Source organism: Tachypleus tridentatus, chromosome 10 (assembly GCF_004210375.1).
Source record: "Tachypleus tridentatus isolate NWPU-2018 chromosome 10, ASM421037v1, whole genome shotgun sequence".
In the NCBI taxonomy this organism is placed as follows: domain Eukaryota; kingdom Metazoa; phylum Arthropoda; class Merostomata; order Xiphosura; family Limulidae; genus Tachypleus; species Tachypleus tridentatus.
Window position 1 is genome coordinate 60,264,810 of NC_134834.1, and position 24,515 is coordinate 60,289,324.

The 24,515-nt window shown below is 33.8% G+C and overlaps 2 protein-coding genes across 17 annotated transcripts in view; one reads left to right on the forward strand and one right to left on the reverse strand.

The window, feature by feature from the left end:
- LOC143229381 (CCR4-NOT transcription complex subunit 6-like) overlaps window positions 1-10,470 on the reverse strand; it is a 90,208-nt gene extending 79,738 nt beyond the window's left edge. Inside the window, exons 1-2 of the mRNA XM_076461623.1 lie at window positions 10,261-10,470; window positions 5,628-5,771 (exon numbers count right to left, since the gene is read on the reverse strand). Of these exons, the coding sequence (XP_076317738.1) occupies window positions 5,628-5,771; window positions 10,261-10,420 (304 nt within the window). The 5' untranslated portion in view covers window positions 10,421-10,470. The remainder of the gene's footprint in view (window positions 1-5,627; window positions 5,772-10,260) is intronic.
- A 173-nt stretch (window positions 10,471-10,643) lies between these two features.
- mRpL1 (mitochondrial ribosomal protein L1) overlaps window positions 10,644-24,515 on the forward strand; it is a 56,701-nt gene continuing 42,829 nt past the window's right edge. For 13 of the 16 annotated variants that reach the window (XR_013015841.1, XR_013015842.1, XR_013015843.1 and 10 more), the window contains exons 1-2: window positions 10,644-10,784; window positions 21,721-21,818. Coding sequence is in view for 11 of the 16 variants with exons in the window: in XM_076461632.1 (XP_076317747.1) it covers window positions 10,688-10,784; window positions 21,721-21,818 (195 nt within the window). In the remaining 5 variants the exon portion in view is untranslated. Of the gene's footprint in view, window positions 10,785-18,709; window positions 19,022-21,720; window positions 21,819-24,515 lie in introns of all 16 variants that reach the window. The other 3 variants (XM_076461634.1, XM_076461633.1, XM_076461638.1) reach the window with 2 other exon arrangements.

Below are 24,515 nucleotides of genomic sequence, written 5' to 3' on the forward strand. Positions count from 1 at the left end.
AACTTTTGAGCTCTGTACCTTGAACCATTTTGATGCAATGAGTTGTGAATGAGTGAAGAGCATAATCTAATCACTTTTCTGATGCAGTACTTTCCAGATAAAAATCCTTTTAGAAGATGTTAACTTTCACTAAGTTATTTTTTAGATATATAAATACTACAATTAGTAATTAGCAACATAAACAGCCATCCACTGGTTGGCATCTATGTAGTATATAAAAATACCAGTACACATCCACACACCCAGGAACCAAGCTCATAAACATTATGTGCTTGTCATATTTTTCATTGTATAACTTTTAATACATTATGTGTATCTTCACAAAATCTGACACTTTTAGTAAGCATTAGAAGTCATTTGTATCAAATAAATCATTTTCTTGATGAAGCAATTTTACTAAATATTTGTCTGTGTATAAATTGAAGCTTTTTCTTGTCTAGACAGAGCACATTTTAAATGAATTTTTTGGAAAACCTTCTTTATACTTCTTTCTTTAATGTTGTTAAAATAGTGTGTGATTATAATTCATAAGAACTGCTGAAGTACTTTTACAGCATATCAAACCTTTGTTTGCTAATATAACTATTAATTTATAAACAAATTGGAAAATATACGTTATTATATTATAGCTTAGCTTCCTTACCAATATCATGGTTTAATAATTACATTAGTCAAAAGACTACAGATATGTATATCTATAGTTTAATCAGCATTTCTGTATGTTGTATTTTGCACTTACTCTTCTCTACAATAAAATGTTGTTAGATCAGCAAAGATTAGGGTAAAATGAATATTTGATAAAGCCTTTTTTTCATAAGAAACTTTTAAACAATTACTCAAAATGTTAAATGTATTGTTATGTGACCAAGCTATGAAACCACAGCTTTGGTGCTCTATCATTCATAATACAATAGCAGTTATGTAGACATAGGTATAGACGATACGATTGGAGATATTATCAAGCTATACTTGATAATATCTCCAATTTGAGTTTTTAATTCATTAGGTATTGTATACGTTGTATGGTAGGTGTAATAAATCATAAATTTAACAACACAATAGGAAATGCTATGTGAAACAAAAATTAAGAAACTAAAGCATACATAACACTAAAACTTGAATTATAAACTATCTTTAGATGTAAATTCCATTGACATAAGAAACATTATGACAATTTGAATATAACTCTATAAAAGGTTATGACATACACTTTTTAACCTACCTGCATCAAAATGGTAAACATATATTAGAACCTGTTCACTTCAGTCACCAAAAACAAATAGCAATACAATCACAAAAACTTTATCATAATTAATGTTTTTATAATAGCATGATACAGCAAACATTTTACACATATAACAGGTAAAGTATTTTTGTCCACTAATATATAAAACAATATGATCAGTTTCTTTGCTTTATTGCTTCTCTCATTATGTTTTCTTAATGAACTTTTGACTGTATTACAAGTAGAGCTGAGCATTTAAGACTACATATAAGCAGCTATTATATTGATTATTGTTTCATAAACTAACCAATTAATGTCACAAAAATAATCTACTAATCAGTATTAGTGTTTCTGATTATTCAAACAACATATTAATTTAAATTAGAATTACACTGACTAGCACACAAGTAATCAATTAAACAATATCAGTTGTTCCAAATATTATAGTTTTTCATTATTCTAATTATCCAAGCTACATAATGGGCAAATGGAGGGGTGTTTTGCAACTTGAGGATCTAGGGTTCAATTTCTATTGCCATTAAATTTGCTTGTCCAGTCTCTGTTATTACAAAGCTATTAAGACTATTTGCTATTGTTAATAATTTTGAACCATTGGCTCGACAGACAACAGGCTGGTAACACTTACTACCAACTCCATTGTATTTTTTAATGTTGTACAAGCAAATGTAGATTTTAGGAAAATACTTGGGAAGGGGACCCCTCTCTTTCCACTTATTTCTTTATAAATAATTGTATTACTTAATGTTGCATAAAGTTGGCACAGATCTGAGGAGAAAGATCAAACCCCCTTAATTTTTTTTTTAAACAACCATATAAAAATGATATAATTGTTTTTATTTGATCAGTTTATTAAGTTTTACGTTTTTCTGATGTCAATAGAGCTGGAACCTACAACAATCTGGAACTTTTAGTCATGGCATAAATTAATAACTGATTATTTCTAAATGAATACAAAAACATAAGCATCAATTAAATGTTGCCATGATAAATCTTCATGACTTGACCTTTTCAATACACATTATAAATTCATATGCACCCTATACGTTGGGGATTTGTTTTCATCAAAGTTAGCCTTACTTATGCAGCCCTTATTACACACATTTGCTACAGAATTGATTTTTCATTGCTTGGAATTTATAATAATCACAAAAAGATGTTTCTGTGTTGTTGGTATCCAAAATAAGCAAATACAAAATTGTTATGTCTGTATAAGTGATGATTTAAAAATAAAAATAATTAAAAACTGTCCTGTTTATGAAACAAAATTTAGGAAAAAACTTTATAATTTTTTACTAACTACAATTATAACTTTAATTTTTTATTACAAAACTCAAATTGTAGTTTTTTATTTTCACATCAAACATGTTATGAGAATTAAAAATATATTTTAAAACTGATGGATTATAATCCATTATATAGAGGCTTTCTAATTAATTTTATTATTAAAATATCAGTAATGTGTAGTTTTGAGTAAATAAGCAACAAACAAAACAATGAAAGTAATGAAAAGTTATCACAAGTACCAGAAGTTATTTAAATCCCACAAGAACATCATGTGTTGCTCATTTTAATGATCAGTTTCCAGTATTATAGCATTTAACACACTTTGAAAAATGTTTAACATTACGACTGCATTTAGTGAGCTTTGACATTTAACTATGAAGACTAGTACTGTTCATCAAATTTCATTGCATCAGCTTTTTCAGGTTTAGAAAAAAAATTTTACTCATAGCAATGAAAAGTAATATATTTTTAAATCAAAAATACATTTCTAATATCTTATATCTTGTCACACTACAGATATTATGCAACTGCCATGGTTTCTTCTTTTGCTTACTTGAAACTGTTGTGTTTCTTCTCCAGTCTTTTGTATCCCACTTAACTGTCCTCTCCACCTACCTTAATCTTCCCTCTAGCCTGGTACTTTATATAAGCACCCCATTCAGATAATGATATCACTATTTTGAGAGTGACTCAACCTGCAGTCTTTAGCACAGGCCCTTAGTGGAGAGGAAGGGTAGGAGAGTGTGAAAACAAGTAACTATTATTGGAAATATATTTTTGATTTAAGAAAATACATCCAACACATACTTGCCTCCTCCGACACTACAGCTAGAATATCACACAGAGAAAGTGAAGCAACTAACAAAGGCATTATCCATACTAAAAATTTCTATACAGATGACTGGTGTGTCAATAGAACATGAGCACACTTATGGGTGAACTACACTACATCCAGAACAGGTATGCTATTCTCCCAAAACATAATGTACTGTGGGTGGAATTTTGCATGATTTATTATAACTATTGCCAAGCTCCAACTAGACAGCCAAGGTCCCAATGCTTAGGTTGGAATTATAGGGCTGTGGTCCCTATATCCCACATTGGTGGCTAGGGCATTTGAACCATAACATATATATATACCTGTATATTTGTGAGTGGATCCCAACCTGTAGTAACTGAATGATGTATTCCACTTGACCCTGGAATTATAGGTAGGATGTGAAATAAACTGTGGTGAACCAAGGAACCAGAATGGAAGTACTCTGTGTTTGGAATTACAAGACAACTTAAACTCTTCCATGAGCAATGTATTTAACCAATATTGATCAAAAAGAAAGGCCACACTCAATCTAAAAAAACATATAGACAAGCTGCAAATCAGAAACAGTAATACAAGTAGGCTTCTGTGTAGGCTGTTGCTGCTCCTACCAACATCTGGTGGAAAAAAAAAATTCAACTTTACTCTCTTTTCATAGAATGGAAGAATTCACTCTAGTATTCTAGAGGAAAAGCCTTTGGTAATGACTCTCTATCTCCACTAGTTGAATATGCAATGGGGGTTATGCACACTAGGGAGTCCTAAGGAACAATTCTATGGAAAAAGTGCCATATGTGAGCCATGTTTCCTACATTTTTTTTTTTTATGTAAACCAATCCTACTGATTAGCAGGAACAAGCAGGATCCCCTTATCCTTTATGCATGATAGTCCAAGAGCAGCAGTCCTGCATATTACAGTAATATCATCCAGTATGCCTCTTATGAAACTCCATCCATATATCCCAAGAACTTTAGAATAAAACTTTTTATTGCTAGTTGTATATGCCCGTTATTAGAAATTTTAGAAGTTCATACAAGTTTGTGTTGAAAATGTTCTCCATATTAATATTTTTCTTGTAAACATATATTGGTAAGCAAGAGAACCATTTTAAAAAATATATTTTGTTTGCTTTGGTTATTTTTATTATTTAACATAATCCTAGCTGCTAATGATAGTAACACAAACATGAGAAAACTTTTCCTGATAAGCAGCACAACTTTGGCTTATCTAGTAACTATGCTCTTTATACATTAGCACTTTAATTTTTAAGAGTGGGAGTTGATAAATAAATAAGGACTAGTCAAATAATTTTTAATAACTTTTTAATATACCATTAAAACTTAGCTTTTGAGTCATTTATGTTAATTACCCATCACAAAAAGAAATATTCTTCCTACAGACCACATGTATGTACCTCAGAATGGCTGGTATGGGTATTAACACTATTGATAAGGAGAAACATTTTTTATTTCAAGTGGGTTTCTTGTCATCAAGAGACCACATGTATGCTAATCTAAGTGCTGGTTCTCAAATTTCTCACATTAATCAACAAAATCTTCAAATATGAAAATAATAATTTGGCACAGACCTACACTGAAATTTTGATGAAAGTTCAAGTGACGTAAGATACAGGACTTCAACTTATAGTATGCCATGTTGATACAAAGTATAAGAATATATGTATGACAATTTTTTTTAAAGAAACAACATATGCTTTACAAGACATTAATTTAAATGAAATAACACATGATATATAAAACTCAAAAGTAAGAATTAAAAATATTTGTTACTTTTAATTTTGGTCTTCTTTACTCTTGAAAAAAACTTTTAAGGACCTAGATAAAGTATATCTAGCTTATAGCCTACAGAGTGCATAACTTATCTTGTGGTTCATGACATGCACATTTTACTTGCATCACAATGCTACAAACTGCAATGTTAAGCCTCCCTTATATAATGTTATTTTAGAGTATATTAACTGAATGACAGACAACACATACTGTGCAGTAGTGTAAAATAGGTGACTCCTCCACATAGCCTTTGGTCCCCTTGCATGGAAGTTATTCTCAGTAATATCTAATAAATGTAAGTTTACATGTTTCAATTATAAAAGAAACACTTGTACTTATTATATGATGCTATTTTAGTGTCTAATGACTGACTGACAGACAACACAAACTGCACTATGGTGTGAATGGTTAAAATAAATGACCCTCCAGTTTATGTCTGAATTATAAAAGACACGCTTATACTTATTAAAACTGTTACAATATTTGCACCTGTTATCTCCAGTTCTGGCCAAAAGGATCTTTTTCCTGCAGCCACTTCTTCAGGTGACATAATGGTGTGAGTTCTACGTGGATTTGGAGATTCATAATCATCTTTGTCCTTATCCTTATGTAATAATCTAGACATTGGGAGTGCTGTTAGAAAAAGATATCACATCTTAGAGTATGGGTGAAAAACACCTACACCTGCAAACAATGGTAGTTTCTTACACTGCTAACATATTTCTTTTGAATATGCTAATGGTGAATACTAGGATCAGCAAGTTAAACATTAGCATCAGCTACTTGAAATTTAAACAGAATAACACACATTCTTTCAGAACTTATAAATATTACTGGACTATTATGAACCTTCTAATAAATTACTATCTATTGTTGTGTTATTTCTATTGTTTTTTATCTAAACCAAAATGCTATTTCTACAATTTCTAGAATAATTACAATAATTTTATTATTCAATGGTACCTTGCAACATATATGTTTCCCACACTGAGGAATTCAATAATTAATTTAGTTAAAGGATACAGACAGTATGAGCTACAAGCAAAAAAAAAATTTGTGTATATCAAAATCAAACACATCACACTGAAAAATAGAATGTACATTGTCAATTTGTGGAAAATCAATTTTTTATAAACACAGAATCGCTGAGATGCTATTTACCTATATATAAAACAGAAATTTAACAACAAAAAGGAGTAATGCATGTTAGTACCCTAGATAAAGGTTCATTTTGAAATGATTGCACATTGTAATGTTGTACAATGTATGACAAAAAGTTAACTAAAAATGTATATTAAGTCTGTTGATAATATCTTAACTATATCCTGCATAATATGACTTATTCATTTATATGTACATTATCTTTTCACTACTGAAAGGTTATTCCATATATCTTCACTGATTCACGATCCATAAAAATATATACCATTATCATGAAATTACAAATTCCCATATTAGTCTAAAGATACGAGTAACATGATATTTCAAATAAATAGTTATTAACAATGTTAAATTAGTTCAGTGGTTTCAGTGCTCGACTCTCCTATGGGAGTCTCATGTTCAAGTCCCAGTATAGTAGGATTTTGTTATTACTTTATACAAATGATCATATTTATAGTGAGTTCTTTTAAAAACATTACAGATTAAATACAAAATTCAAAATATTTATTAACATCTGATTTAAAATATGGCATATTTACAGCATCAAACTATCTCAAACTTTCATTGCAGCTGAACACTTCTTACACCATCTATGAAATAAATTCTAAGCTAAAATTCTGAATAAAACTAAAAATAGTTTAGAAAAAGTTGCTTAGCAAAAGAAAGAAAAAGTATATGAACAGCATGACAAAACCAAAAAAATTTACGTAAATTAGGATAACTTATGCATAGAAAAAACAACCAACATAGTTAAATGAAGCACCTATAGAAACAAAGCAAAAAAGACATTTATGCTGAATGACATGCAAACTGGTTCAACCCACCCTGTCATGCCCATGTAGTGGACAAGTATCTCAGATTGAGTACTTTCATGAAGGACTGAGTTGGTGGCAAATGACTGAGCATTGCCATTCATTTTAAAAATTAGCCAATTTCCAATAATACCAACACTTGTTGTACATGTGAATAAGTCTCAAACACAAACATTCAATTTTGTGGGGTTATACCTAAAACAGCCTATATTCACTCAAATACAGCTTCATGCAGTTCTAATAAAGAACAGGAATCAATATCTATTAAAAGTGTACATTAAATAAAAACAGACACAAGAGAAACTGTTAAATCATTCTAAAATCTTTATGAAAAAAAAAGACAAACTGAGATATTTCAGAAATGACAATCATTTGTATGTGTATATCCCACTGTAAAGTAATTTTTCCCATGTTAAAACAGGGTTATAAGCTAGTCTTTTAATGTTTATTAAGTTGAGTTAGTATAAAAGACCTAATTTCACATGTAATTTACATCAAATAAGTATAAAATACACAAGTTAAAGGCAATGAGTCACATGTAAAATTCTAAAATTTTAATATTTCCTGTTGAAATTGAGGATTTATTTGTTTTTTTAGCACAACACTACACAGTAAACTAGCTATCAGCACTTTTTCCCACCACAAGGAATCAAACCCCAGATTTTAGTGCTGTAGCTTAATAAACTACTCTAACCTACTGAAAGGCAGATATTAGAGAATTATAACTTATATTAATACATTAATTATAAACTACATTTTCATGCTAAGTTTGTTCATGCATTGATAATACTTTAACTGAATTTTTAATATAACTTTGTAAAACTTTTTCCTAGCACTAAACCACAAATTCACTATCAGGGTATACATACTGTAATCTTTAATATTATATGTGCAACTTGTAAAATTTGGTAGGCTTTCAGTATACAAGACTTTTTGTTCACAAATAAAATCAGATCTATTTAATTAACTATTTTTACTAAAGATTTGCCCATGAATATATGAAGTCAGATTGTTGAATGTTCTGAGTGCAAGGTGAATTTCACACTGACATTAAAAATAATTTTATTCCTCTAAAAACTTTCCAATTTCATTTGAGTAACTTCTAAATAAAAGTCAAATTTTTTTCAGGGAATCTTTATTTTTGTGTTATTTTCTCTGCCCTTACTCACTACAAAATAAGTTTAAATTACCATTTTATATTTTCAGATAGACAGCAGATTGTAACAAAAGGCAACAATTGTTTTTCACAAATATCTTTAAGCTTATAACAATCTACACATTTTTCTAATTTATTTTATTTCTATTTGGACCTTACCTAACTAATAAGCCCATCATACATATTACAAATTATAAATTACTTGACAAATGCATAACACATGAGGAACTCGTGTGCTTATATTGTGAATAATAATTATTGTTACAAAGAAACAACTGGCATCTTAATAGCACAACCAAACTTTATTTGCCAAATGTGCAACCACATGTTAATTTCATTTCATTGTAATTGGTGCTGTATTTGTTAATAAAAGTTGTTTTTTAAAGTTCTGAAAGATATTTTCAATAAAATGTTTGGCTCAGATTTGTAAAATTTGCTTTAAAACTCTAGATAAATAAATATGATGTAAAATTTCTAACTTAATATTCATTGAAAATCATAAATATTAGGTAAACAATGTTTTTAACCAACACTTGCCTGCTTCTACAGATTGGTTTCATGAGAGAAAGCATGTATGATAAATTCAGTAGTATTTGGAGTTATATTTATAAAAGTCAACTGAAATGATTAATCTTTGCCAGAATATGCTTGCTTTTAACAAAAAAATTAAAAACCAAGTTTGTTTATCTTTTTGTGTATTACAACAGCATTTTTTGAGGTTGAGGTCTTCTTAACTTTGTAGGTTGCTCCCACCACCCTCTTCCCAAATTAAGATTGATATACCACTCACTACAAAATAAAATATGGTTACCCAAAGACCACACATAACTAATCTAAGAGTGAAACTCAGACAAAAAGACTTGTGTATTTGTGATGTTCAGAAGTTCAACAGACTGTGTGAGTACAGTCAAGTGCACTATCTTGCTGCACCCAGTAAAGTTCACTATGTTATTTGCTATAAGTCCAGACATACACAAATTTAAATTATGCTTTCCTGAACCACCTGTTTTTGAAATGAGGTCAAATGCACCATGCTATAATGTTCACTGACTCATTCAGTGTTTTCACTATTATAATGTTATTGTTGGTTCAACAATAATTTGGTAGGCTTTCAGTACACAATTTTTTTTTTTTTTTGTATACATACACACAAAAAAGTCATGTCTTCTATTTTCAGGTTTTAGTCTTCACACCTGCTGTTTGATGAGAGTGATTTTTACATTAAGTTCTAGTTCAATAAAAATAGTTTTTGTTCAAGCTGTTGATGACATGAATAGAATTTTGATCACTATTTTATCATTTGTCTGTTACTGAGCAAAATATATCATCATTAGTGGGCATCAAACATTGTGTGGTTGACACATTATTACATTCTCCTTTTCTTTCACACACAAGTACTTATAATTTACTATGAAAAGTAGAAAAAGTTGAACTAATAATATTACATCATTTAGCAATTATGTAAACAATACTGAATAACTTTTTGAATCTTCTAAGTTCTTAATATTTTGACTTCTCACACAGAAGTACAAACAAAAATGCCAATGCTATAATTTCTTTAAATTTACTTGAAAATTTGTGCAATTGTCTAACTCTAACCCTAATAGTAACATTTTAAGTAAATGAGTAACAATCACTAATATCAAGTAGAGTTAGTGTATTATTGACATTAGTAATATGACTGTTAGTAATGATGATGTGTTTACATGGTTTCTGCAAGTTTTACTATACCACTTTCTAATAGCAATATTATTGCACTGACAGTTAGTATTCTAGCCTATTAATTTACATAATTATCAGCAGTAACAAGTATTACTTGTAATACAACACTGAAAGTGAACATTACACGGTATACAGAAGTATATTCTAGCACGTAGTACTATTAGTACTACTCTTGTAACTTGAAATTCTAGTTATACTTTGTTATAGTAATACTAGAATTTATGGGAGAGAACTGAAATAGTATTACTAATACTATAATAATAATACATACCTTCATTGACAGGTGCGTACGTTATTACGTTAAGTATTACTTTATTCGTGTTTATGGAGGGCTTAAAAGTATCACTGTTCTGTAACTTATAATCTGTGTGACTGTAAAAATAAATACAAGTATTTCTGGACTTAATAATCACGAAACCACAAACTGACATGAAATAACTCAAACTGATAGGCTTAACCCTGGTTTGTATGTGTGGCCCGTTCTCTGTAATGCGAGATTACTTCTTTGCTCTATTGGTTAATAACTTGTACGTAATTGTTTCACAATATACAAATATTACACAGATGACGTTTCTTATTTTGTTAGAAAAAAGCTCAATAAGCATAAGTACACCCATGTGAAAGGTAGATAATATATTTTATTTAAAAGTAGTTAAATAAATATTGTCTTTATTAAGTGCGAAGCTGTTAATGACAAAATGGCTCCCTTGTTAAGGGTTTTTCGACTCTTTCACCAATTAGAAGTTCCAACTCAGTGGAGTATTTTACCATTTTCCTGTTCTTTTCAAACTCAAGGTACGATACGGAATAACATTTTTTGCAATCTTTTCTGTTTCTCAGCAACTTATTTTGACAAAAAGTATGTGAAAATTATTTACGTACACACGTTACTTTCTGTTGTCGGAATTGATATAGTGATAATGTTAGTTACTGTTGGTGTACTCAGTTATCGAATACTGTAAAGTAATATTATGTATATTCTTACGCCAAGCGTTAACACTCAGGTTTTTTATTCGTAACAGTTTGCTGTAGGTGGAAACAGTCATTTATGTTTTTTTTTTATTACTTACTATCAAGAAAACTGAACATCTGTGATTTGTATTGTTTTAATTTATTCTCATGGGAACTTAGGAAGTGTGTTTATAATTATTGTGTTGGCTGCCTTGCAGTGGCAGAAAATAAATCAACAAAGCCTCAGCCCCTTTAATGGAGGCTTTGGCTAATGTTTTTATGTACTTTCCCAATGTAGTTGTTTACCCCAGCAGTGTGAGAGGTTTGGGGTTTATCTTCTGACAAAAGTTTGGTGATGAAAAGGAACATTACTGTAATATTTATAAAAAGTTATTTTTCTTATGTTTTTAGTAGAGAATTCCAAAGAATTATAATTTCTAGCAACTGAAGCTTATGAATATGAGATCACAGTTGCAAATATATAAATTTTGCATAAATGTGATGCTAATTATGGTACACCAAACAGCAAATGCAAACATCTACACTACTAATACACACTGAATTTGTATGATTTATCTCAATATAATTATACTACCACTAAATGTAAATCCATTTTTAAAAACATTTCAATGATCTCTTAAATCCATCATCTGCCATTTGTTACCAGGTGAATGTTAAAGCTGAAATCAACTTTTTGGTTCAAATTGGCTAAACCAGTAAGGATCAATAATACATCAAACAGTAGTTCTCTTCATGCTCTACTTTGACCTGGCTGGTTTCATTGGATCCAGAAGTATCAACTATTTAAAAACAAATAAACATAACTTTAAAATCATTTAAAATTATTTTCATTCATTGAATTTGTAGAAACAAGGCCATACAATAAACTTTGTAGTAGAGATTATGTAATGCATAAACTGGTAAAAGACTGTCTACCCAATTCATACTGACAGTATATCAAGAAAAGATGAGTTGGAATTGTGAACAGCCTATTTTTTGTCCTGGCAACTGCTTGCTTTATGTTATATTATCAGACGTGAACAGACAAGGCTGTCTTGGCAACAGTTTGCCATATATTATATTGTTAGGTGTGGCTGCAGCAAAAGAACTTGTGGTAGAATAATTAGTGATAAAAATAGTATGAATGCTAATTTTTTTTAATTAATTTTTGAACTACCTTTTCTTTCATATAAGGAATATCTTATGGGGTCTGCAATTTGCATATTTAGTGAAAATATATTTCATTTCTTAAAAAATAGGGTGATAAAAATTAATAAGAGAAATAGTTTTCATTTAAAGCTTATCATTATTGTATTGAGAAACAGTTAAGTGAGTTAGCCTATATACTTATTTACAATGTTTGAACAGGATAAACATAGAAAAGATATTCAATAAAGATTTGAGTCATCAGGATATTTCTGATGTGACATTTGACCTACACAGATATAATAGCTTCATGTGCTGTTTTCACTCACCTTGATGCTTCCACCTACTGTTACTTACTTTTTCATGGTATATGTGCACTGTAGCATCCAACAATCCTCTACCAATGACAGTGTGACACACCATTCTAATGTAGCTTCTACCTTCTTCACTGTAGAACCCCTCGGTGTGGATTCCTGTACGTGGTGAGGGGACCTCCCAGGGAAGGTTCTGTTCTATCTGGTTACCTTCTCTGGGATCTAAACATCCACCCACGTGTTTGCCGTGCGTGGAGACCCATGAAGGGGAGGAGAGGATCCTGGTGGTTGAGGGGTCCAACCCTAACACACCACTTTGGCCTCGAATTCCTGTAGATGGGCGGCCTTTCGGTGGCCCCCCTTGGGTCAATCGGCTGGTCCACTTGGGCTAGAGTCAACCAAGTACCAGTGTTGGAAGTTCTCAACGGGTGTTGTGGACATTGTGCCTGATGCTGGTGTTTGGGTATAGTGCTCACGAAACCCTGGCGTTGCTGCATTGTCCTTGCGTGACTTTGTAGGGCTCCATGGTGGGTGGGGTCAGTGGGTACTGAAATTTTTTCTTTTTCCTATGGATCCTCTAAAAAATTTAAATAAAATTGTAAAAAAACAGTCAATGGGTAAGCGTCCACGTCTTGAATACTCAGAACAGCAATCTTCAACATCAGTAACACACGTATTTCATTTTCTTATATTACATTCTCTTTCGGAAAAACCTTTAGGGCAAATGTCCCCTTTTTTTATTCAAAAGGGACTAGAGGGACTTGCTGGCTCTCCAAAGTCAGTAAAGAAACTTCGATCTGGTGACATATTGGTTGAAACATCCACATCCCAGCACAGTGAACTCCTTTTGAATTCAAAGGCAATTGGGGATATACCTATTGAGGTTACACCCCATGCTACCTTGAATTCTTCACGAAGAGTTATTGTTGAAAGGGATTTGAAGAACGTTCCCGAGTCAGAGATTCTCGCTGGTTTCTCCACTCAAGGAGTTTCGGCAGTGAGGCGCGCATCTCCACTCGCAAAGATGGAGTTACACTGCTAACAAATACCCTCATTTTAACATTTACTTCACCACGTGCACCTGCCACCATCAAGGCAGGTTATCTCATTTGCAGGGTTCGACCATACATACCAAACCCTCTTCGATGTTGACAATGTCATAGATTCGGCCACTCAAAGACATCTTGTCGTGGTTCCCTGACATGTGCTCATTGTGGAGCCAAGGACCACGATGCCTATGACTGTGACATGAACCCACATTGCGTAAACTGCAATGGTTCTCACACCTCTTACTTTCATTCTTGCCCAAAATGGTTGGAGGAAAAAGAGGTGCAGCGTTTGAAAACTACACATAACATTAGTTATCCTGAGGCTTGGAAATTGCTGTCCACAACTCCATCTCAAACATATGCTGCTGCACTTCATTCCACAACTACAGTGGGAGTGCAGACAGATCTCTCTGTACCTCCAAGAGAATCGTTTTCAAAACAAATGAAAAGCCTTTTGACCTCCGTGGTTAAAAAGGTTGATAAATTGACTTCCACACCCATCTCTGTTCCTCCCATACCTTCCAACAAACCTCAAGATCCACGTTCTTCAGTTTCAAATACAGGCATTTCTTCTGATACATCTTTTTCTCCCACCACAAGAGACAACACAATTATTCGTTCGCGTCCTCAGTCACTGGATTCCCCTTCCAATAACAAAAACCTGCCCACCCGACCCAGAGCAGGATCCATGGAGGTTGATAGACCTCCTCCTACTAAAGACAGTAAAGAAAAAAAACGTTGTCGTAAACCGAAGGGTTCTCCAGCCACTTCACCTACCCGTTCTTAAAAATGGCCACCTTGATACAATGGAACTGTCGAGGTTTACGTTCTAATCTGGATGATATCAAAACGCTGATTGCTTTCTACCATCCTGTTTGTCATTCTTTACAAGAAACATTTCTCAAAACTGCTGATACTGTCTCCCTTCGGCAGTTTTCTCTGTACAGAAATGACAGGTTGTGTGATGGTCGAGTACATGGAGGGACGGCACTGTTGGTTGATCAACACGTGCCCACCCTGTCTTTGTCACTCAACACACCCTTGGAGGCTGTAGCCATCTGTGTTTCCTTGGGTCATACCATCACTGTTTGTTCTCTGTACCTGTCCCCTGGAGAGACATATGATCAGTCAGATCTTGATGCTCTCGTTGAACAGTTGCCATCTTCGTTTCTAATCCTAGGGATTTTAATGGACATCATCCCCTCTGGGGAAGTGCTATTATTGATGGGAGGGGCCGATCTGTAGAGCGGATGCTCTCTGATCACAATCTTTCTCTTTTCAACACTGGTTCTTCCACTTACTTTCATGCACCTAGTCAGTCCTTTACCGCTATTGATCTCTCAGTTTGCTCCCCTTCATTATTCTCCCATTTTTCATGGAGGGTTGACAGTAATCCAATAGGCAGTGATCATTTTCATATCCTTTTAAGAGAGACTGGCAGTGGTCAATGCCACCCTACCCGCATGCCCCCGTTGGCAGCTGGATCAGGCAAACTGGTCCACTTTCATTGCTCTCGCAGAACTTGATCCTGCCATCGTAAATCAGCCATCAATAGACGACTGTGTAGCAGCGGTAACTGACTGTATTACACATGCAGCTGCTCAGTGTATTCCTAAAACCTCGACACGTTTTCCACGATATCCTCGTCCGTGGTGGAATCCTGCTTGCCACTTAGCACGGAAGGCTCAAAAGCGGGCCTGGGATACTTTTCGTAGATATCCCACACTTTCAAACCGGGTTGCTTTCCAACAGGCCCGTGCACATGCTAGGTGGGTAAGACGTCAAAGCCAGAAGGAATCTTGGATTAAGTTCACAACCAGCATATCTTCTACCACCAGTTCCAAGATCGTATGGGACAGGATTTTAAAGGTTAATGGGCATTACAATTCTGTCCCCCTCTCGATCTTACTCTCTGATGGTCAGGAGGTGACTGATGTTCGGAACATCGCTAACACTCTAGGTGAAGGCTTTTGCCGGGTATCTAGCACTTCTGCTTGTTCCTCCACCTTCCTGGCCATCGAGACTCGGGCAGAGCGATCACCTATTTCCTTTCGAACTGACTGTTTCTTTGACTATAATTGTCCCTTTACCCTGGTGGAACTAAAAAATGGCCCTTCATCGGTCTGCCAGTACGTCTGTTAGACCTGATGATATTCATTATGACATGCTGCACCATCTATCTCCTGCTTCTCTTGATGTCCTTCTGATTGTTTTCAACCAGATCTGGCAGGAGAATGCTTTTCCTGATGCCTGGCACCAGGCTATTATTTTACCTTTCTCTAAGCGAGGGAAAGATCCCAAGATTCCTTCAAACTACCGTCCAATTGCTTTGACGAGCTGTCTCTGTAAGACATTACAGGATGGTTAATGCTCATCTTATTTGGTTCCTTGAACCAAACAACCTCCTCTCGCCCACCCAGTGTGGGTTCCGTCAACAGCACTCCACCACAGACCACCTAATTCGTCTTGAAACATCTATCAGAGAAGCCTTTCTCAACTGCCAACATCTTGTATCAATATTCTTTGACATAGAGAAGGCTTACGACACAACATGGAGGTATGGCGTTTTGCGAGACCTCCATACATATGGGTTACGTGGCCATCTACCCATGTTTATTAAAAAATTTTAATGGACAGGAGATTCCAAGTTCGTGTGGGTTCGACACTTTCCCGTTCTTTTGTACAGGAACTTGGAGTCCCTCAAGGCTGTGTATTGAGTGTTACACTCTTCAGTATAAAGATAAATGCCATCACTGAACAACTCTCTCTCACTGTTGCGAATGGGCTGTATGTCGACGACTTTCACATCTCATGTCAGTCGTCAAACATGAGATATATTGAGCGGGAACTACAAACTGCCCTCAATTGTGTACGGAAGTGGACTCTGGCGAACGGCTTTAATTTCTCTCTCTCCAAAACTGTATGCATGCACTTTTGCCGTCGATGGGGTATTCACCCTGACCCTGAACTTCATATCGATGAAGTTTTGCTGCCAGTGGTCCCGGAGACCAAGTTATTGGGGCTTATCTTTGATCGTAAACTGACCTTTATACCACACTTAAAGCAGCTTGGTCAAATGCACAAGAGCACTGAACATCCTCCGTGTTCTCTCTTCTACCAGTTGGGGCAGATCGCTGTTCATTGTTAAAGGTATATCGTGCTCTTATTAGATCGAAACTTCGATTATGGATCAATGGTCTATGGCTCTGCCAGACCCTCGGCCTTAAAGGTGCTGGACCCCATTCATCACCAAGGACTTCGACTCTGCACTGGGGCTTTTCGTACCTCTCCAGTTCAAAGTATATACATTGAATCTCATGAACCTTCTCTTCACCTTCGCCGTTTCCAACTATCTTTACAATATACTTGAAACTTCATTCCTTACCAAAGCATCCCACCTGGAAATGTGTTTTCCTTCCTCGGTGGGCAGTACTTTTCAGAACAGACGATCTGTCATTGCTCCGTTTGGCCTTCGTGATCCGGGCAATTGGATGAATTGGGTCTGTCCTTGGATAACATTGCAGATTCCACAGGTTGGCCCATCCCACCATGGCTTATTACAGCCCCCAAATGTGACCTTTCTTTCAGTCACCTAAAAAGGCAGATACTCCAGATTGGAAGTACCGTCTTTTATTCAATGAATATCTTTCAAACAATCATTCAGTTCCCATTTATACAGATGGTTCCAAATCAGGTAATTCAGTGGGCTCTGCTATGGTTTGCTATGAGTCAGTAGTTGCGCGCAGAATCCCTTCTACAGCTTCTGTGTTCACTGCTGAACTGTATGCCATATCTCTTGCCCTGGATCATATTGCAGCTGAGCAGTACTCCAACTGCACTATTTATACTGATTAAGCTTAGTTCTATACTTGCTTTGGAATCGCTACACGTTAGCTCACATCCTATTCTCGCTGATATTCAAACCGACTGGCCCATTTCTCATTAGCAGCTACTTCAATCCAGTTTTCTGGATACCAGGCCATGTTGGTATTCGCGGGAACGAGCTTGCAGACATGGCAGCTAAATATGTCTACTTCAGCACCATCACTCCTATGTCTATTCCGTACATGGACTATGGTGTTGTCTTCAAGGCTCGGCTCCGTGCCACCTGGCAGTCCACTTGGAGTGAGCTATGTGACAACAAACTTTTTCAAATCAAACCCAAAATTGGACTTTGGCCATCTAGCTTCCGTAAAGTTCGGAAGGAGGAAGTTGTTCTCACTAGGCTACGCATTGGTCACAGTTTTTTAACTTGTCATTTTCTTTTATCTGGAACTGATGCACCAATGTGTAGTTTGTGTGACACTCAAATCACTATCAGCCATGTTTTACTTTCTTGCCATCGTTACAATTCTCAACGACGGCAATATTTTAAACATATTTTTTCCCAGGGTCAGTCTGTAACATTGGACAGAGTTATTGGTGATGGTGACTCTGTCCACCTTGATAATGTTTTTAATTTTTTAATGGCCATTAATCTTTTTAATCTCATTTAAGTGTTGCATATTTATTCATTACACCTTTTTAATTGTGGTTCCTTTTTTACAGTTTTAATCTCTCTTCTTCAATTTGACATTGGACAATGGTCAGAACATTAAATAACTCGACACCAGGACTGGAAAGGCCAACTTCAGGTGACTAACGCTACTGTTTGAACTACACGTTAGTCTTCCTGGCGAGTTGTTATTATACTTTTGCTGCATATCATTTCACACTTTTACTACTTAACTTTTTAGTACTGGCCATATTGACTCATAACCCAGAACCAGGACTGGAAAGACCAACTTCAGGTGACTGACAATGGTTCTTGAACTTACCTGTTAGTCTTCCTGGCGGGTTATGATCATTACCTTTTTGCTAGAGTAAATACTTTACAACTTCTTATACTCTGCCTTCTATCTTAACATTGTAGACTAGGTGTCAACATTGGTTTTATACTTTTTTTGTTTTACCTTCATTTCCATTTATGTCTATTACTACATTTATTTATTTATTTTTTTTTACATTTTTACCGAATGTTTGGCAGATACAGATAGCCTCGCTGCTTTGTGCCATAAAACACTAAATCAATCAATCACTGTAGAACACTATCATTGCTTCTTCATTTAGCATTCCGGTGTGAAGCCATGCTCAGTTATTGCTGTCTATCTATGTTTCTCCCATAACTTTTGGTTAATTCTTTATGTTTTGACAATTCTTAATTTGTTGTCATTTATTTGCTGCTAACTTAGTATTTGTGGAATTTTTTTCATTTTCACAGATTATTACTACAATGCTTTCTACTATATATATAGCCATTACTGATCTACCACCACTTACTACTACTGTGGCTTCAGGCTCTACACGTTTTTGAAGAGGAGGTTTTGGCCATGATGTGTTGTGATCTGTATACTATCTTGGGACCTGCTATGTCTCAGTAACCTTAACTGGATTTCCCACTTCTGGAGAAATCTGGTCCTGATGAAGAGGATTTGGACAACCTTCTCTCACCTCTAGCCTACCCTGCACCATCCCATGCTATGTCTTTTGAGTTCCTTTGTCTTCCTTAACTTTTTTGGATGTGATTTACCAGGTATGTTCTCTGTATTTATTTTCCATCCATCTCCTTTTCAAGGTGACTTACCATTTCCCTGGGGTATTTTCAATAGGAACATGTACCCTTCTGTTTTCCATGTTGGCACACTTATCTTCTCCAGCCTGTTCACTTCATATATGGCTCCGTTGTTGTTGGGATCTCCTTGGCAGAGACACACTTTGTTTCATGTGCTTCCTATTTGTAATACCTTCATCTCACTCACCCCCCCCCTTTTTTTTTTATTGCTATCTATTTTTTGGGATCTTTCTGATACTTTTTGAGTCTAGGGTGGAGGTTGCCCATTAATGTTCCTTCTTTGTTTCTTTTCTTTCCAAAACCTTTCCTACTCTTGTTCTCGTGTTTTGGCCCCCGACATTGTCAGTACTGTGGCGAGTTGCCAAATTGCCCATCTCTGAGTTTTCCAATGCCAGTTTCATCGGTGACCGTCTTCTGAGATTGGGCATTGTAGTTACACAGTTAACCAGATTTCTTCACTGCTGACCTTAAGGTTCTGACATCAGGACTGTTTCTTTTATTTAGCCCCCCACCTTTACAACTCATTTCTTTCCCCACTGCTCAAAATCCCATTTCTTACCAGTGTCTTTTCACAGTCTTTTGTATAGGTTGCCATTGAACAATTATTTCAGTTCTTTAGGGATTAGCATTCTGCTTTCCATCTCTCCAAGCTCAATTGCTTCATCATTCTTCCATGGTTCACTATGTTGTTCTTCCTCACTCTTGTTGGTTGTTCATTCCAGGTCTTTGGATGCTTATCTTCATCCATATAACACCTTTGTATTTTTTACAGGTCTAGCATCAGCACCATATGTCTTTTGTGGTGTAGTTATAGCTTTGACTACCATCTTTACACTGAACGTTTACAGTTTCATCATTGTATGAACAACTGGCTCTATTTAGCTCCATCCAAACATGCATCTCTTTAACATACCCATTTCTTCCTACAGGAGGCAACTTGTGGGGGATGGTTTGGCAGGTTGGAGAAGTTCTATTTTACTCTCACACAGTATCTTGTCCATTTGGGGGTATTTTACAACACTTACTTCAACAATGTTCAACCTACACTTCTTTGTTCAAAGTTAATGAAGCTCTTAATTTGCAAAGCAAGTTCTTTCTTTCTCTAACTGTGTGCAAGGCTCTATCTCTTTTGGGAACCTGGTCTTTCATCTATTTCCTTATATCCTTGAGTCATGTGCATGTTTTGTCTTCACTGGGTACTGTATAATTAATGAAATTTTGTTTGGGATCCCATGGGTTCTACCATAATCCTCTCTTCTTCCATAGGAATTGACTTTGCCTTATAGTTCTACAGAGATAATACCTTGACTAGTGTTCATTTGCCTCTTCCCATCCCCTAATTTGTGCTGATTTTACAGAGGTTTCTTTTACAGAGTGAGGAGCATATCTGGATTCTCAGAAGATTTACTGTCATTGGATGGTGGTCGAATCTTCCCTCTTCAGGATATGTTCACAGTTCTCTCTCATGTTAAATTTTATATTATTTATAACTAGTATAAAGCTAAGGTTATCTATCAAAGATTGATAATGGGAAAGAAAATGACTAGCTTGAATGAATTTTTAACACTATTGTTATATAGTTACAAAACTGGTACAGTTGTGTTAATTAGGGGAAATTGTCTAGATTTTCCCTATTATTTGTCAATGTTCCTTGGTACATTATTTAATAAAGTAAAAATTATTTACTACATTACTAACTTTAATATTAAAAAAGTAGGCTTAAAACTCTTTGACAAATGACTACATGAAAAAGGAAGAATGGATAGGTACTTTTTTTCTTGTTTTTCATGTTTATTTATTTATTATTGTAAAAGTAACTAAGATATAAAAACATGAATCTTTTTTAGGTTAATTAAGATTAGATTAGGTAAACTAAATAATATTATAATAACATTTCATGAGGCAAACAGCACATGGGTAATGTAATTTGATTATGTAACATTAGCTGCAGGTGCCCCAAGTGATTTACAACTTATAACAGGATGAATAGTAGTTAGACAATGTTCAATAAAACAATAAAACTTAATTATAAATAGATGCATACTGTTATGAGCTTAAAGCTACTTAGGATAAATGAGTATAATTTCATGTTGCCATTTGAAGTCATTCTGGTAAGAGAAATGGGATAGTTTAGATTTGTTTTCTTTTTCCTGGTTGTTATGAGGTCAGTCAAATTGGCTGATCCCATTTTGATAAGGGTAGTTAAAATGAATTTTTACTGAAAAACATTTGAAATTTACTAAGTAGGTTTTACAGATGACATAAAAGAAATTTAGATGAGAAAAAGTATTTTTACTCTGAGCATGAAAATTACTTTGTACAGGAACTATTCAAATGGTCAAATCTTTATTTTAGTTTATTAAAGATTCTTCACCAGCAAAATGTAATTTTTTTTGTGCATGAAAGAATTATAATGTTAACTGAAAGACTACAGAATTTTTTGATGTTGTACACACTGTATTGAAAGATAGAAGTATTAAATCTATAAAAACTTAAAAAAAAAAAGAGTACAAATAGTCACAGGTTGATTGAATTGGCCAAACTTACATTGAGAGAGTTAATTTAAAGTTATTCATTAGCTTTTGTAAAGTAAAATGTTTTTGTGTTGAATGTTAAGGATGACATGCATTAAACCTGGTTTTCACTCTTTCTTTTTCTAGGTGTCACATTTTCTGATCTAATATACAGAAAATCCATACAGTGCATATCTTTAACTTGTGTAGATCATGGTTTGTTTCCTGGTTCTCAGAATCAACAGGTACAGCAAATACAATAGGATTTTTTTTTATTATGATATTTAATGTTGTATAAATAAAGGCTGTTTCTATGAGCTCTGTAGAGACAATAAAACCATGGGAATCAACTGAGGAAGTTATATAAAAGCAAAATGTTGAAGGTAAAACCACCAAGAAGTTAACTACAGATACATATATATATATATATATACGTACTAGTGTTGATACAACTTAGGCAACAAGAGAAGGTAACTACTGTTGTACTTTAATTATGCCTGACTGACCTATATTCTCATTTCAAAGAATATTTTTAAGTCCATTCAGTGCCTGTTGTCATATTGCTTGAACAGAATATTTCAGTGGAGCTCAAAATAAGTTGTTCATATCTTCTAACAAATCTTTATTCATGGATCTTACTCCATGCACACAAATGAATTGACTTGTGTAGCTGATCGGTGTTATTTATTATGATTTACCTGTAAATTTTTAATCCTTTAAGTGTACTAACAACCCTTTCATAGCCTTTATAGTCTTACATTGAAAGTTTAATTAAATAAATTAATTACCATTTTATGTCAGTAGTTCTGTAGTCTATAACTTAATTTTTCAGTGTTTTAATTTTAATTTCTCAATTTAAAAAGGAAATATTTTGACAATTCTCTTTCTTTTTTTTTATCTGTCAAATTCTTCACTTTAATTTTTTCATTATTTTAATAATACACTTTACAATTTGCCATCAATGTGAAACAAACTAAACTGTATGTAAGTTGAAGCAAGAACATTAAATTTGACTGTTCCACTTTCTTGGTTTGTTCAGATATCAATAAATTTGTCAAACCAACCAGGAAAGCATCTCCCATCTCTCTTTGTTTTCTGGGATTTGTTGATAATCTACTTCACATTTATATATTTTTAATTGGTAGGAAGAGTGTAGTTTCCTTTACGTAAAGTTTGTTACAATTATTTAATGTTGGTCCGCACGTATATACTTTTGAACACATACATAGTCCTCTTTATGCAAAAGTTTGTTACAATTATTTAATGTTGGTCCATATGTATATACTTTTGAACATGTACATAGTCTCCCTTACATGAAGTTTGTTACAGTTATTTAATGTTGGTCCATATGTATATATTTTTGAACATACACATAGTCTCCTTCACATGAAGTTTGTTACAATTATTTAATGTTGGTTTGTATGTATATACTTTTGAACATATGCATAGTCTCCTTTACATGAAGTTTGTTACAATTATTTAATGTTGGTTTATATGTATATACTTTTCAACATATACGTAGTCTTCTTTACATGAAGTTTGTTACAGTTATTTAATGTTTGGCCATATGTATATACTTTTGAGAATAGTTTCTTTGTCTGTGAACAGCTAATTGAATCTTATCAAAGATACTTTAGAAAATCAGGTGAATTATAGTAGTTTTTGTACATTCCGTTACAGTGACTGATGTATGTTTAGTGTTTTAAAATGCATTTATGAAAGTCATATTAATTTTTTAAAATGAGAAAAAGTGAAGTCTAGCACACTTATGCCACCAAGCTCAAAATTCACATGCTCTTGTGCTGTTTTTTTAGAAACAGCTATTGGGCTCTCACTGTGATTTATTACTTTTCACAGAGATAACATAAACTGGTCCCACAGTACAAATTCAGAAAATATAACCATAAAATTAAAAGAGAGCAGATGTGAAAAATGTAATAGTTGAAGTTATGGAGATAAATAATTTTAAAATCTTAACAAATTATTCATTTAAATAGAAAGAAATATTAATTTTACTTCATATTTGTAACTTTTAATTTTACTGTGCATGATGATTTCTCTACAGTTAATGTTAGAGTACAGGAAATAAGATATAAGAAGCCAAATTTTATTTCAAAATTCTTTTTATATCCATTTTGTAGGTTCTAGAGGTTATGTCAAGTACAGAAAAAAAGTTATTGATCTTAATATGAAACTTAACTTTTACTTAAATTGGCTCAATAAAGGCTCTGTAAAATTGATAGTAAAATTACTTCATTAGTATATGTGTGTGTGTTTATTTATATATGAAATGATCTTATTGTTGAGTGTTGTTTTTAGATACTAAAACCTTCTTCACTGTTATGACTTGCATATTTGAGAATGATTACATCAGGGATCAAAATGTCGTACCTTTTCTAAACAATATACTTCCTTGCTGTAAAAGCTGTAACTTTTCTATTTTATTTTGATGTTTTCTTTGCACTGTCTTCAAGTTGTAGAGTCCCATCCCTGGGAAGACTTGGATTTTTCTTCAGTTTTCCTTGAACACCCACTCATTTGATTGGTTTTGTAACTTATTAGTCTTGCTCTTTAAACTGAGGTCCTTCCAATATAAAACTATGAAAAAGTTTTTCTCATACTATTTTAAACCATCATTTTATTATTGGCTCCACAAGTAAACACATTGTTACCCAAAACAAACACCTTCATGTGAAGTAAAGGATTTAAAAGGGAACAAGATAGAATTATTACAATAATTTTTCTCTGTTGTTATCATTGAGTCCATTTTTTGTACAAGGCTTGGCCCTCTGTGTACATTCACCTTGAAGCCAGTTGGTAGATTCATGTTATGAATTATTCTTTATTGGTGCTTGACCATACTGAAAAGATGTGGTCTCTGTTATTTCTTTTTTTCTTGGTATCCTTGTCTTACCTTTTCTGGTTCCCATCTCCTTTTCACT